Below are 16,813 nucleotides of genomic sequence, written 5' to 3'. Positions count from 1 at the left end.
TAAAGATTACATAATAAGCATTGAGTAACTATAAATTGGTTTATCAATTAAAGAAAAACATTCCTTACATGAACAATTCCCAATAAATGCCATCAGGTCTATGATTTTGTTTTTAGAATTTGTAAAGAAATTGGCTAAAAGTAAAAATCATTTGAACTAATCCAATTAATCCTTTCCAATAAGAAATGTTATTTTCAGCCTCCAAAAAGAAACCCAGCTGCCTGTTCCTCATTGCCATTGAACAATTGAAGAGCTTGTATAACTGCATCTCTTCCAAATCCCAACTCAACAAGTTTTGCAACTTTGGCTTCAAAATCAGACTCCTGCAACCATAAAGACTTCATCAGAGAATCTAAAAAATGAACTTGTCTTCAGAAGTCCTTAAAAAAACCACATTTGAAGGCAGAAATAGAATGTTATCACACCAACACATCAAACATGTTCCAATCATGTACTTGTCATGAATATAGGTAGAATACAAACAACAGTAATTAGTCTTAGCATAAGCAAACCAAGTTTAACAAATAAATAAGGATTCAGTCTCAAAAAACTAGCTAAAAGACTAGCTTTAACCTTTAAATCAGAAAAGATGCGACTCCTAAATTCAGACCAGTACACCTCATGTCACCTATTGTAAGCATATTGTTCATTATGTTTATGTCTTATTGTTCATCATGTTCTTGCATCATAATACAATTAACCAACAGTTATATAAATACTATCCACTGTGAGTAAAACCTCTACTTCCTTTAAATATTAGTGTGTACTGTGTCACCACATTAGTTTTACAAAGATTGTTTTAAAAAAGTTAGTCAAAAATACTGTAGCTACCAAATTTGTCCTTTTGCGTAGTCCTAAAAGGACAGATATGGTGACATTTTAGATCTTTAAAGGACTAATGTGGTGACATTGTAATTTACTCAAAATTTTATTCTACACCTGCAAAGGAATGAAAGCCAATAATCACATACAATCAAGTACAAGATTTAAAAAGGTCAGTACAAAGCTGAAACAGTTGTTGATACTTGACAGTATATACCTTAGACTTGTCACCAGAAGCTCCTCCTGAAAATAAGGAAAAAATAAACTAAAATAAGCATGTTATTAACATTAGCTCTTGTGATCTGTTTAGCACATGTGAAATTTGACATGGCAAATAAAATGAATTTTAATTATATGGGCCACCAATAAGTTACTACCTCATTAACATTGTATAAAAGTAAGGCTAACCAGCACTACCCTAGAAAGAGTTAATAATGTTAAGATATATTGCAAGCATAAAAAACTTGTTTAATGGCAATCTAGCCAACTGAACCCCGAAATAAGACACATAAAAAATGAATTTTTCTTCATATTTTAAGCCCAAAATAAATAAAAAACTGCTATCCAGTACTAACCAGAAGACTGGACTCCTTTTGATGGAATATTGCTCCCTGATGTAACCTGAAGGTATAACACAACACAACTATCATTGTTTTCATCAAAACAAAATGACAAAGCAAACCAGAAAAGTCATAAGAATTTACGACACAAGTTGACAACGCATCATTGTTTGCATCTTTTTCTTTATTCATTTTGAATAGTACACACTTATTGATGCACTTAGATTCGGCTCATTTAAGCACAACCCAAGCAATTGGATTGATTCACGAATTAAATCTCAATGAGATTTATGACCCATCAAGCATGACACATTTGTTCAAGGAAGCTAATGTGTTTTGAGGATTAAAATTTGGGATGTGTTTTGAGCTTGATTGATTATCCAGTTTTCATTTATAAAACCTTCCTTTAATTATTAGGATAATTTAATTTTAAATGTTTCCTTATTTTTAGGCTATTTAATTTTGTTTGATTTGTAATTGGTTTATCAAAAGGAGTATAAGATTCCTATTGATTTTGTTAATTTGATAATCGAAACTAAGAGTCCAAAGACAAAGCCTTACACTCAGCAATGGCATATTCTCATCTCTTCTTTTATGATATGAAATTTATCTATTACAGAACTATCAAAAGAATAAGAACAATGACTGCACATTCCATATCTAGAAACAAATTAGAGTTTTACAGTTTCAACACAGTTGCTTTAAGAAAAGCTTAAAGTATACTTACTGGGCCTCCTGAGTTTGAAGCTTCCTTAGCATACTTTTCCTCATCTAAAAACCGAGATGGTATGTCTTTCTCTGAACATAACAGACAAGAAGGCTAACTATATTTAAAATCTAGAACAGGATCGAGTTGAAAAGAGAACTATGCAAACTTATAAGGAGAAAAAATGGTCATTATCACATATCCACATATGCGAAAACCAACCTTGCAAAAATGGCACAGAAACTTCTCCTCCACCAACTCGCAAGACATTTTCTTTTAAATCAATTATACACTGCAGAAATGAGCCACATTTATAAGAATAACAGCTCAGTGTAATTACTGAAAGCAATGATATCCAAGATTGCAATAGAGGATGGTACCTGGTGCTTTCGGAGCATATCCAGCCCAAAGAGAAACTCCATATTGGGAGAATCTAGCACTAAGAATGAGCAAGGGTAAAATATATCCCCAATCTACAGGAAAAAATACATGCACAAAATGGAAGTTAAGGTGAAACATATAATAAACAAAAACATACTGTAAGAGAACAGTCAGACATTTTAGTGCAAATTAAAATAAATCAATTTCAAATGATTCAATTGAAATAATCCTGCATAAAGACCTCAAACATTCTTCCATTGGTGAAACATGAGACATGTCATCAATACATAATTTACAAGATGACCTCCAGTAGACATTCCACACATTAAGAAAATCATACTCCCAATAAGCATTCACAGGAAAACCAGGAGACGTGAAGGCCCCCTCATGACTAAATTGCACTTCATGTCTTCAATCATTTCACCCTTATGAAAAAAACCATTCCCCATTTAACCCTGACCAATGAGGATAAGGACAATCTTTGTATGCAGCCTTACCCTTGCAAATTTGCAAAGAAGTTACTTCCCGTATTCGAACTCATAACATTTCAGTCATAAAAGGGAGATAACCCTTTACGAAAAAAACACATTAAAATGAATGACACAAAACAGTCATATATGAATAAGGGCAGAGGGAGATAATCTGTAATCACAAACTAGGATCCTTCTCAGTAATATATTAATACATTTTGTATCAGTAAATAATACCAGACAATTGATCATGCTCACTGATGTTTTAAGAAAAAATATTACAAATATAATTGATCTCCAAAATAGACATCTATGCGAATAAATTAAACATATTATCATTATCTAGTATCTACCAATATCAGCAAGCAATAAAACACACACAACTTCAGCATCACAAAATTCTCTCCATAAGACCTTTAAAAACATTTACCTTGATTGAAGCTACATGTATTCGACCTAATATTTCTGACTGGCCAACTCCATGAGCAATTCCTTTGTAACGCTGATCTAAAAGTCTCAACAATCTGGAAGATGACATGATCATTAAAAAATGTTACCACATCATAAAATCTGGCATCTAACAAATGCAGCCATGGAATTGGAAGGTACATCATACATGACCATACATTTGTCTAGACACTGCATAAGAGCTTGAAATATGATTTACATTTGTTAAGCTTGTGATTTATGCAATTAAAGTTACAGGATATAGGTGCAACCGTGAAAGATAAGTTCATGAATGACTTTAAGGAAGATTGGTGTTGCTTAAAACTAGCAGAGACATTAAAAGTTTTTTGTGAGCCTTAAAGTGTTTAAGCAGAGAGACATTAAATCCATTTTTTAATGGGTTTACTGTTTGTCCTTTAAAAGGACATGGAGTTATGTTATTTTAAGTAAGAGAAAAACATAAGCAATGAAAATCATGGGAGAAAAAGTGGGTGATTTTTTAAAAAAAATTAAATTTAAAAAAAGAATACTGTTGTGTCTTTCTCTCTCTTAAAATGACACAACTATGTGTCCTTTAAAAGAACAAATAGTTTCCCCTTTTTTAATAGTGAATTGACTCGTTTATGAAGTTTCTTTTTGTGAGCCTTAAGGGTCTCATTAGCCATATAATGCAACATAAAGACATCCCTTTTAGTGTAACTATCAATACAAATAACATAAACTCTGATATAGTCATTTATGTACATTCGTTGTACTCTACGGATAGAGAAATATATAGAGTTGAACATAGTAAAATAAAAAATTGAAAGATTTCGTTGAAATTGTTTCTTTTCTTTTTTCCTTCTCTGAACTACCTGTTTTATGTTTAATTCACATATTGAGCACAATACATAAGCAATTAACATGAAATTTACTTCCTTAATTGCACATCTATCTAGTTATATACAAGAAGAGTGAATTCATAGGAATGCAAATGTGCTACATAATAAATTTAATCATATAGTATTATAGATGTCTTGGAAGCGTATTCCAGACAAACCAATGTACATACCCACAACGCTCAGCACAGCTTTTGGATATTATGGTAGACTGGGCTCCACTATCAACAAATGCCTGAAACAAAGTGAAAATCCAATAATGTGTGTTCCATTCATATCCCCTGTCATTGAAGAGGGAAAGTGAAACTGCAATAGATAGAATGCACCACTAAATTAAATGGATAATAGGCACTAGTAGTCCCTCACAGCTTGAGAAAGACAAGAGCAGTCTAGTCATGTATTATTTTACAGAAAGTAATAAATGAAAGAAAGGGAACTGAAATATAATTCCTTTAATCTGTCTACTTATAAAACCCTGAATGAATGCACTTGTTGTGAGAACAAGCCATTTACCTTCAGCGGGACACCATTGACCTCCATGTCAACATACAACATGACCTGAAATATTGCAGAAAAAGCTAGGATTTTATTATGAAAAACAACGAAGATATTAGCATTAAATACAACACTTAAAAATCATACATACCACTCTAGCAAAAGCTTCAGGATTATATTCTAGTGCAGCTGCCCAATTTTCATCAATTCCTTTCTGTAAAATTAGTTAATTTGCCATTATTCATAATAAAACAATCATGATATCGTGAATCAGGAAGGGGGAAGTTTAAAATATAATCAATGATAGCAAACAGTAGCTATTGAGGACAACAAGATGCAATAGGTTGCATGTTACATAGTAATCTAACAGAAACTGATCATGACTAAACATATGTGTTCTGAACTCTGTACCGACAAGCACAAATTAACAAATTTGCCGAAATTTATGTGATATGGCAATGCTAGTGTTTATTCAATAAATTACAAAGTATAAACTAGTTAACTAAAGATTAATGGGGTAAAGAAGATTTAATTTAGTATTTTTTTTTTTTTCAGGGAGACAAGTCAATATCTAAACAAATATTAATTTAACTCTGTTGTAGACATGGTTAGGTCAACGATATGCTCTTGAATTCATTAGAATCATCAAAAGTTATATATAGTCAACATAATTACAAACAATCACACAGGACAGAATCATGCCTCAAGAAAACAAGCATAATAAATAGGTGATTTAAATTAATGAATAACAATTGAAAATTGACACATAATGATAGCTACTGGACAATCCCAAACACAAATGAAAATAGATGTCCAATAAGTGGATGCATCAAGCGTTTTAAAGGGGACAAGCCCCTCATAAGACAACTCTTAGAGTAGTAAAGCATAACTTTTGCTTAATGTTAACAATGAAATTGCCAAAAACCAGCTCTCCTAAAAGTTTAAGCTGTTAGGAGAAGGTCCGATAATGATTTTTATCCCTAATACACTACCTACTGCTTGAACTTCAGACAAATAAGAGAAGCAAGGAGCAAATTCATGAATAATTAGTCATAAGGCTTTGTTATCAAGTCAAAAGTCAACTCTACTAATACTTAAACAGTTAGGTGGAGGTTCATATATTATTTTTATCTCTAACAGAATCAGGGGGAAAAAAAGAAGATAAAAGAACTGACCTGGCGGATGGCAGCTTCAATCTTCTTTTGTGCTTCAACATCAAAAGGATCAGCATAAAGAAGAGCCTGGGAAAAAAGAACTCAAAACAAATTTAGAAGCATATTATAATAGCGGAATAATGGCAAAACACAAGGAATAAAAAAGAACTCCAAAGGGTTATAAGTAAAGTAGCTTATAATGATGCAATTAAACTCAATCTCTTGACAAATGTAGGGAAACAATAGTCACCATACAGCCTACTTACAAGCTCTTCTTCTTTCTGGCGCTTTGATTCATTTCGACGCATTCGTAAAATGTCCTGCAATCTATTAAGATCATTCCCTAGAATAGCTTGCGCCAACTCTGGATCACTCTGTATGTTCCATTTTAAAGATGGTCATAAGCATATCACAAGAGAGAGAGAACCAAAGAACAAGCTAGTGATTAAAATTTTCCAAATTATATCACATAATTTGATATTGGATTACACTTACATCTAAACCGCTAATCAGTGGGAAAGGAATATGTTTCAATAATTTTATTAAGCATCAGAGTACCATATCATGCATGTACTTCAAATCGTAATAAACAAAATGACTAAACTTAGTCATAACAGAGCATCAATTTACCTGAAAGAGCTGACCCATCAAATTAGAATCACGTCTAATGTGCTGCTGGAAAGCACCAGGGTTTATAGCAGAACCATCAGCATTTAAGCTCAAATCATTGGTAGATCCACTGAAATAATGTAAATTTATCGCAAAAAGTATATCAAGTTATTGATAATTTTCACTTCTATGAAAATGTGCTTTTCCAAAAATTGATTTAGAATATATAAAGATTAAAGTCAAGAGACGTGCATCATATGTCAACAACCCAACAGTTCTCTAGCATGCAATAGCTTCTTTCTTTATTCTTTTACTATTTTCGCAATCAAGATTCAATTATACAAATTACATGGATGGTGAGCAAATGCGAGAAATAGATTAAATAATAGAAATAGTTTCTCATCTAAAAAAATAGTAAGTCTATTTTCAAGCAGTACCCAATAAACATCTTCCAGACTTCCACTACCTTACTTACAGATGTATCACTTGATTTTCTAAGTTATGCATATTCTTTACAGCTTTCGTAAACAAATGGCATCCATTTAGCTCAGCTCGGGTTATTTGAAAATGCATTACTGAGTAAAATGTTAGGGGAGAGGCATGATTAGACTCTTGTCAAAATGGATAGAGTATGGAGCAAGCTGAGCTACAACCCAGAATCTTTCTGTGACCGGAGAAAATGGATAGAGTGTGGAGCAAGCTGAGCTACAACCCAGATTTTTTCAGGTAAAAGAAAGAAAAATTGTCAGAGATTTAACAGATTATATCACTGGTGAAATATCGACCTATTACATCACTATAACCTAAGTATAGGGTCATAGCCAAGTCACAGAGAATCTCAGTGTTCTTTTACTTATAAATTTCTAGCATTTATTAGTTCACACTTAACACGTAAGAAGAACTAGACCACAATGCAATGTAATGTAACATAATAAAAAGGCAAACCTAGAAGCAGCAGCACCAGATACCATCATTAGCAAATCGCCATCCTTAACACCAATGGCACTCAACTTCTCAGAATTCCTCACCTCACTCCCATTAAACAGAAGTTGCTGTTGCTGAAGAGACACACTTGTCTTCTCATGAGCACAAGTTTAGCACCAAACAAACACAATAAGAAATCCAATATCAGAACAGAAGCAACGTAACCCCTCCCCCCAAGACAAGAAAAGAAAAGATACACAAACTAAAATCAAATAAGATCCAACATCTCATGCACACCTCACGTGTCATCTCAAACTAAAAAAAGACACATAAATCGACCACCAGTATCATCAAACAAACCTTCACATGGGATTTTGCTTCTAGGTTGTCAAATAATGAAAAAAAAAAAAAAAAATAACGTAAAACCTAAATATCCTCAGCAACATTAGACATTGGAAGAAAATCACCCCACCCAAAAACAACACCCAAAAAAAAAAAAAAACTTTTTATCAAAAATTTAATTTTTTTGGGTAAAAAGAAGATGGGTAATGGAGAACTCACCTCAACTTCGAGCAATGCTTTGACGTTTTCCACCTATCACAAAAAGAAAGAGAAAAAAAAAAGTAATGAAAAGCAGTAATATGAAAAGATAGAGATGAAGATAAAAGCAAAAGTAGGATCTTTGATGATTACAGATTCGTGGGGATCCACATCCAACGTGATAATTTGTTCATCAGCAGACATGACAGTGATCTTCATCTTCAACCCGTTTCTCTTTCTATCTCTAGATTTGTGAGATGTTAATGTTGCAACAAAGGAGAAAAAGTTGATGGTTGTTTACAATGGTAGCTGAGGTAGCAGAATTTAAGACTATTGGAAGACTTGGGCTTAGGTTATATATACCTTACAAAAGGATGCGAACTTGATAAGTGTGACTTCTTGGAGTTGCTTACTTCAACTTACAATGATGACTTCTTAACTAAGAAAACTATTAATATTTACCAAAAAATAAACTAATATGTAACTATGTTTCTTTTTCTTCAAGATACATAAGTAACATTTCAATGACATTCACATGTGTATAAGTTTGTGTAAAAATGGCCAATAATAACAGAAAAAAGGGAATTTCGGCATAAAAAGTGAACTTTGAGTTTGTTTTTTTATTATAATTTACATACTTAAAGATGAAACACCGAACAAAATGTCACTCTTCACCAACTTTTTTACTTAAATGTCACGCGAACATTATTATTTTCCAATCTGTCATGGGGGCAAGTTCGCTATCCGGTGTAGCGAACTCGGTTTGCTGACGTGTCACATTTCTAGTAGATAACACGTACCAAGTTAAAAAAAAAAAATGAAGTTCGCTACCCCGTGTAGCGAACTTAGTGTCCACTAGAAACGTGACACGTCAGCAAACCGAGTTCGCTACACCGGGTAGCGAACTTGCCCCGTGACAGATTGGAAAATAACACTGTTCGCGTGGCATTTAGGTAAAAAAGTTGGTGAACAGTGACATTTTGGTCACTGTTCCCTTAAAGATTAGTAGAACCAAAAATATTTATTTACTTAAAAATTATGATTTTATTATAATTGTTAGACAAATTTGACCTTCATTTGATCATGGAAAGAAATAAAAAGTGAATTCAAATTTATGTTTATTTGAGAAAAAGGCAATCAACATAAAATGGTTTGGATTAAAATTGATTTTTTTGAATCAATCCTCTGATTAGCAAAAAGTTGATAGGATTTAGAGGTGGCAAAGTAGGCGATCTGTCCCGCCCCATCTTGTTATTAACCTATCAAAAAATAAGTCAGTCTGTCTTATCCCGCTTTTGAAAGTAGGCTGAAAAACTCAGTCCACCCCACCTCGTTTGGCAGGTTGGCCCGCCAGTCCAAGTCTATTTTACATTAACCTGTCTCGGCCTACCTATACCCGCCAAAAGACAAGCCCGCCCCGTTTAGTGAGCGAGGCGGGCTGGCCGGCTGAGCTGAGTCTGTTTTGTCGGCTCTAATAGGACCCCTGAATCGAAAAGTCGATGGTTTTGTTTAGATTATTTTTCCCTCAAAATCAAATCAAATCACAACAAAGATTCATCTATATTAAAAATAATCATAGTTGAAGGAGTTTGTGATTTGATTTGGTTTGATTTAAAAAAAAATGAACCAAATCATTCATGTACTTTTAATTAGAATATCAAACCATACCAAACACATCATAATCGCCTAGGTTTAGTTCAATCCAAGTATTTTTTTATTCTATATTTTTTTGAATAAATCAAATAATTACAAGGCAAAATAAAATAAAATTATAATTATAATAAGTGATATGCAATGAAAATGGAAAATAATCATGGTGGAGATTGAAGCTACCTTTCTTGATTATTAGAGAAGAAGATGCTAATACTAAGGTGTTCTTGGCTTGTGTTAACGTCGTGCCGCTTTTGAAACCGGAGAGAAAGATAGGGCGAGACTTATTTAAATAGATTTAGGTTTAAGAATGTATGTGTGCGCGTGTGCGTGCAAGTGTTTGTGTGTGTGTGTGCACGCGTCCCATACAAGATATTTTTGTGAAAAGAGATATTATTATTATTATTGTTATTATTATGGGCAAAATTATTCACATATTATATGAGATAAGTTTTTACTTCTACACACCCTTCGATAATTGTGCAATCTTTTTCTTTTCAGGTGAAAGAGCCATAAATTTATCTCTATGACATGAGATAACTTAACTCCTTTAATATGAGATTAATAAAACCCTATTATTATTGTTGTTGTTGTTGTTGTTGTTCTATGTGATAAATTATAGGGATTTTTCATAAGTTAAAAAAAGAAGAATATAGAACAATATGGTATATTGATGTGTTATAAAGTGATTGATATGATATAAAAGACAAAATATCAAGCCTTATTTATAATAAAAGTAGAATCCTAAAATTAAAAAATAAATCATGAAATATTCGGTAATAGAAAAATCAATCCAAAGAGATCATTTAAAATAACTCAAGACTCTATTAAGATATAATCAAAATATGTAAATATTCCAACCAATATTCAATTTTATTTTTTCTTCAAATGTCATCATTTATATTTTTTTATTATAAAAAATATATATAACTTTTTTTAAGTAGGCAAGGGCCCAAAGAAAAGAAAAGAAAAGTAGTCATCAGGTCTAGAGTATGGTGGTGAGTTGTCGTAGAAGTCATCAAGTCCATATATAAAAGCAAAGAAATTATCCATAGAAGTATGATATGTACACAAACCATTTCCTCCACCAAATATTAAATTAGTCATCCAATCAACACAAGCATTGGAATGACAATCCAAGTGAAGTAAAATACTATTTTATTCCCTATTAACCCATTCTTGAATGCAAGCTACTAGACGGGAATCACAGTCACCATGATCCTTTTGGTTGATGAGCTTTATAACAATTAGATCACCACTTTCAACGATAATCTAATGAAGTTGCAAGGCCCAAACCATTTCCAAACTTTTAAGAACCCTCCATAACTCAATTCTACAAGCTTATATTTTGTTGTAAGGGTGGTAAACGAACCCTTCATACCTTGAACGACACCATGCTTCTTTAGCAAGTTTCCATTTGCCTGCACTAAAGTAGTTCACTGGCCCGACTTTATCTAGCTTTCCTGCCGAGATCAGGTTGAGATGCATATCGGGAACATGTCTCACCTTTAGAACTAATTTGCATCTGACATTTGTAGTCAAGGTGACTTCTTTAATGCCGACTATCTTGCTGGTAACCTGACTACCCATCTTCACAATACCAAAGTCGTTACTTTTATACGATAAGAAAAACACTTCATGTGGAGTGACATAGAAGGACGCTTCTAAACCTATAATTCATGAACAGTCATCATATGCTACATTAAGATAATTGTCCTCACTGATTAGGAATACATCTTCTTTGGCATTAGTAATTACAGCCATGGTACTCTTCTCATCCTTTTTCTTTGAATCTATCTGATCCGGCTTCACGGTGTAATTCTTCTGATCTCTTTTGAACGTCTGATATTCAAACTTCCTGTGACCTGGTTTCTCACAATAGTAGCATGCTAAGTCGAATCTCGGCTTTGACCATCCTTAAGACTTATCTCGACCTTTACTTTTACTCATTCTCGATTCTTTGACCTCCCACAATTCTCGAAGAAATTGGCCTCGTACTGGTAGTCATTCCTTGTTCTTTCCTTCTAGCCTCTTCATTCAATAAGTTGTCTGGGACTAAGTCCATGGTCAATTTTTCTTCTACGACCGAGATGCTTAACATTACCACCAAGATGTCCCAATTCTCAGGCAATGAGCTGAAAAGTATGAGAGCATGTAACTCGTCATCAATATTTATGTTAATCTCTATTAACTGATTTACGAGCCCTTTGTATATGTTCAGATGCTCGATTATGCTTTATCTGTCCCTATAGTTAAAATTGATAAGTCGACGCATTAAGTGAGTTTTATTCCTTGGTATCTTCTTTTGAATCAAGAATTCAAGTTTTGTCCATAGTTCATGAGCATTGGTGTAAGTCACCATATGCTTGAAGAGACTATTGATAATGTACTTTCAGATCATTGCTATTGTCATGCGATTTAAGAGCTCCCATTATTTGTCGCTTTTTCCTTCTGGCTTCTTTGTGCTCAGGACTGGCTCATACAAATCTTTACAATAAAGGTGATCTTCCATCATATGTTTCCAGTAGGAGTAGTTTTCTACAGTGAGTTTGAATATTTCACCATCATAAGTGACAATACCTTCCATCTTGAAGACTTGAACCTCTCACAGCCCTTGACCTAAGAGCTTTGATACTAGTGTTGGGTTAAGGAGCTTGATCCAAAAGACTCTTATTTGTAGAAGTGATGTAAACCAGTCGAAAGTAGAGAAAAACAAAGAAATACGAGAAATACTCATAGAGAATACAAAGCAATTTTAATGTAGAAAACCTCCTCATGTGAGGAGTAAAAACCATGAGATCAATTAGTCTAAGAAAGCTTCCATTATAAAAGTAGTATTACAAAGATCGTCTCTCTAGTGCAAGACTAGAGGTTTATGCACAAATACTTCACCAACTAAGAATGAATTACAATAATTTTATTTCTCACTTAGAGGATTTCTCTCTCATTTATGTGGTGGAACTTTATTTATGTCTTCTAGGATGAACTCTCTCAAATGCTTACTTATTAATTCAAGGCTTTTCTTCAAATTGTATTTGTAGATGAACTATGGCACAATTTTTCAAAGACTAATTGATTAGGGGACAAGCAGGTGTAGAACTTTTTGACCAAAGTTGTCTTGAGTCATATGCACACCTAGAGTCATGTGCACCTTGAGCCTTGTGTAGCCTACCATTTTTTTGAGATATTCTATTCAGTTCATCGCTTTGCGACTAGTCCGATTCGGGGGCGGGTTCTTGGATTAATGCTTTAAACCCTTCCCAAATATGGTTCTAAGGAGGATCAAACACATGTTTTTATCCTCACTTATCAGTTCCCTAACGTCAACTGAGCTACCATTATTTTAATGTGTAGCCTACTTTCAATTAAGGTGGAAAATGCTCCAATATTTATGCATCTTATTAATATATACAATCAAGAAAAATGAGGGAGCACATCAAGAGCATGAAAAGAAAGACACTTAATCAGAAAATCAACAAAAAATATTCCAATAAATAAACTACCAAGTTTAAGAAAACAAAAAAGTAACAAGATATCCTAAAACAAATAAATATAAAAAAAAAATAGAAATGGAAGGGGGAGTTAGAACAATATAGGATATGTGTGACCCAAGGAAGATCTAGTTAACATCATCTTTGAACTTAGTGAAAATTATGCTTGAACACCTACAATCCCAGCAAACTTTTCAATATATTTAGTCTATTGCTAAAATCAAGCAAATGCACACTCTTCCCTCAGAACATATTCTTAATTTCTTGTGGGAATTATGAGTTACAATGTAGAATTAGTTAGGTTAGTAAAAGTTTTGAAGTTAAGGTGTAATTTAGAAAGAAGAAAGATAGGAAAGAGAATAGACAACAACGAGGATGTATAAGTAAATACAATAAAGTGAGTTAAGATTCTCTTGTCAAAATTTAAATGCGACGATATATAGAAAAAAAAAACTAAAAAAGAGAAAGCAAGCTTTTCTCTAAGATAATTTCTAAAATGAGAATAATGTAGTGGTAGAGTATATTAAAAAAATAAGCTAGAGAATATAGAATATAGAGGTTAAAAATTTGGTAATTGGAATGAAGTTGATTGCTACCATTTATGGATTAAAGGTCATTGTGCCTTATCCATATTCATTTTTTTTTGTCTAAATCATAATAAATATTATTTTATAATTCTCAAAGGTATCTTTTTTTGGCTTAGTGACGGGGGATGAAATAAAATAGAATAATAAAAGATATTATTGTTTATTTTTTTTAGACATGGTAAATATAATAGAATAGAAAAGCATTACATCGCGAAGTTAGAAAATTTAATAATGTAGAAAAATTGCAAGTGTGTTATTCCTTCTAAGTTAATTTATATGAAAAAAAACATGGACGATACTCAAAAAGAGTATAAATTAGGAAATGATAATATTGTGTACGTATTTAATTTTCCTATCATTACTACTCTTTTATGAATATTAGATTAAACTTAAATCAATAGTTGAAAGAGAGAGAAACAAGATGTACAATTTGTTGAGAAAAATAAGGGAGAGATAAGCAAAACTTAGAGGTTTGTTTATTTATTTATTTTAAAATATTTTACTTGAGACCGTTAATTTGAATTTAATCTAATGATAATAAAAATGTAACAAAACTAGACCAGTAATCAAAACACCTAACCTATAAGCAAAACTAGTAATCTAGTTTCCTTAAACATCCCTAACCAACCCACCACAAGAAGCTTATCTTAGATTGCCACGAGAAGCTCCGTTGGTGTTAACATTAACGAAACCCTCCATTAGAAACTGTCAAGCAATATCAACAGTCGTATATCTTTTTTCTGATTGCATACCAACCAAGGCTTGCAAAAATTCATGCACTTCTTTAACAAAATTATGAATCCAAAGCTTCCTATGACTCAACGGAGTAACCAAAGCACCGTGGACTATTCCATTCCTCCACTGCCATAACTTGCAACAAGTAATAAAAAAAGTAGATAAGTAGAGATCATGCACTAAAGTTCCCCTCTCATCACCAATGAATTATGAAGCCACAAGATCATAACATTAGCATTTTAAATATTATACATAAGTACAAGATCATAACATTATGTCATAATACAATGTAGTATAACATAAATGAAAAGACATACCAAGAATAGATCATCATTAGCACATTGCCATACTTAACACCAAAGTCACCCAACTTCTCGGAATCACTCACCTCTATCCGACCAAATAGAAGTTGTTATTGCTTAAGAGGCACACATGTCTTCTCAAAATTAAGCGCAAGTTTAGCATCAAACAAACACAATAATAAGACATCAAATCACAGAAGCAATCTACCTACAAAAAAAATATAATGGAGAACTCACCTCAACCTCGAGAAATGCTTTAAGGCTTTTCCCCAACCACAAAAAGGAAAAAAAAGAAAAGAAAAGAAAAGAAAGAAGGAATGAAAAATAGTGATATAATGAAAAGACAAAGATAAAGATGCAAAAAGGTAGGATCTTTGATCATTACATATTTAAGGGGGATGTACCGCCACCTTGAGAATTTGTTCATCAAAAGTCATGACAATGATACTCAACAGGTTCATCATGTTTCTTTCTCTATCTATAGATTTGCGACGATGTTGTAAATTATTGCAAAAAGAAAAAGAAAAATAGAGGTTAGTTTTCTATGGTATATAGAGGTGCAAGAGTTGAAGATTGTTGGAAGACTAGCTACGGTTATATATATGCTTCATGTAGAATGATGATTTCCTTTTTTCCTTTTTTTGGAAATTAGAATAATGATATCTAAACTATATGTCTTTTTCTTCAAAAGAGAAAAAAAATGTAGAGTTAGTGAAAAAATATCTAAGTAATATTTTATTCACATTCATATGTCTAGATATTTGATTAAAGATTTTGAGTTGAGACATGAAGTTCTCTTACTATATTTAGTATATCTTAACTTATTTTCTGACAAATATAAAAATTCTAATTTTTGTGGGTTTTTTTTTCTGTCATTTTATTTGAAAATAGTACAATGTTATATTTTTAAAAGGGGGAAAAATTTAATTGACTCTTTCTAACATTGTACAACAATTACATATGCAGGGTGGCTTTCATTTTGAACTAAATAGAGCTCAAAAAAGCCTAGCTAATATGAAAGCAGACAAGAAGAAAGTTAGGATTATCTTGTTTCTTACATAAAAAATGTTTAGCAATCATAGCTATTATCACAAATATTAACACTAGTAAACACACACTCTCGTCACCTTTTAAGAATAGCTTTGAAACCTTGAGAGCCTTTTTTTCCTAGATTACCAAAATGAGAACTCACAAAGGACAAGAAGGCTTACCATGCATCAATGCCTCCAAAAAAATTATAAAAAATAAGAAGGCTTTTTGCGGCTCTTTGACCTATTTGGGGTCTTAGACCACTCAATACACCTATTTGGTATTGGATGGGAATATTTTTCTGTTAGGGCACATTTGGTTGCAGGGGGTCCCAGCGGGTTCGAGTAATGCCCCCTCCCCCAGTAGAACTCGTTTTTCTTTCTTTTTCAACTAGTTTTGCCCCCTCCCATAGCGGAACTGTATTTTATTTTTTAACCAGTTTTACCTCTCTCCCCAACAAAACAATTTTTTTTTTGTTTTTTTTTTTAATTCTGCCTCTGATGTGTACTCGTGTCCATTAGGGTGCTTAGCGTGAGGTTATCACCCCAAGGGAGCAACTCTATGGATCCCGAAGGAGTTGTTCTATTACAATCGAAATCCATAAGGACCCCATGAATAGGGGTGAGATCTTTCTCCGAGAAGCCCAACTTCTTCAAGAAAATCAGGAATATGATGTCCGCACCATTACCCATGCCAACAAACATCCGCGAGACTTGAGGTTTAGCAATTATCCCAGAGGCTACCATAGGGTTGTTATGATCCAGTTCAGTGTTTATCTTTTTTTTAAAACAAAAAAACCCAATTCCACTGGGGGGAAGGGGCAGAATTGATTGAAAAAAATAATCAGCCTACCCAATACCAAACAAATCATCCTACCTAATACCAAACAAGTGAAAAACATATAGGGAACCCCAAACAGATTAAAGAGCCAGCTTTTTGCACATCTACACTGCCAACAAGTATATCTTTTGTGGTTTGGGACCATAATAATCCAACAACATATAATTTGCACATGTTTTTTCATGTTTCCACT

At 33.0% G+C, this 16,813-nt stretch overlaps 1 protein-coding gene across 2 annotated transcripts; it reads right to left on the bottom strand.

Moving 5' to 3' along the window:
- Window positions 1-8,296, bottom strand: LOC133298040 (protein DNA-DAMAGE INDUCIBLE 1). 2 transcript variants are annotated; one of them, XM_061497282.1, is made up of 16 exons: window positions 8,140-8,296; window positions 8,008-8,040; window positions 7,468-7,598; window positions 6,544-6,652; window positions 6,180-6,287; window positions 5,935-6,000; window positions 4,911-4,973; window positions 4,778-4,822; window positions 4,438-4,499; window positions 3,370-3,463; window positions 2,469-2,561; window positions 2,311-2,380; window positions 2,110-2,180; window positions 1,398-1,443; window positions 1,040-1,065; window positions 1-323 (listed from the first exon to the last, which is right to left on the bottom strand). In XM_061497282.1, the coding sequence occupies exons 1-16, from the start codon at window positions 8,203-8,205 to the stop codon at window positions 195-197; spliced, it is 1,212 nt and encodes a 403-aa protein (XP_061353266.1). In that variant the 5' UTR covers window positions 8,206-8,296; the 3' UTR covers window positions 1-194. The 2 variants fall into 2 exon arrangements, with proteins under 2 accessions (XP_061353266.1, XP_061353267.1); XM_061497283.1 differs by having other exon boundaries at window positions 1-352; window positions 1,054-1,065.
- Between the last annotated feature and the right edge of the window lie 8,517 nt (window positions 8,297-16,813).

This window comes from Gastrolobium bilobum, unplaced genomic scaffold, assembly GCF_033153095.1.
Source record: "Gastrolobium bilobum isolate Gb01-03AN ecotype WA unplaced genomic scaffold, APGP_CSIRO_Gbil_v1 utg7520, whole genome shotgun sequence".
NCBI lineage: Eukaryota > Viridiplantae > Streptophyta > Magnoliopsida > Fabales > Fabaceae > Gastrolobium > Gastrolobium bilobum.
This window is presented reverse-complemented; position numbering and strand designations above follow the sequence as displayed.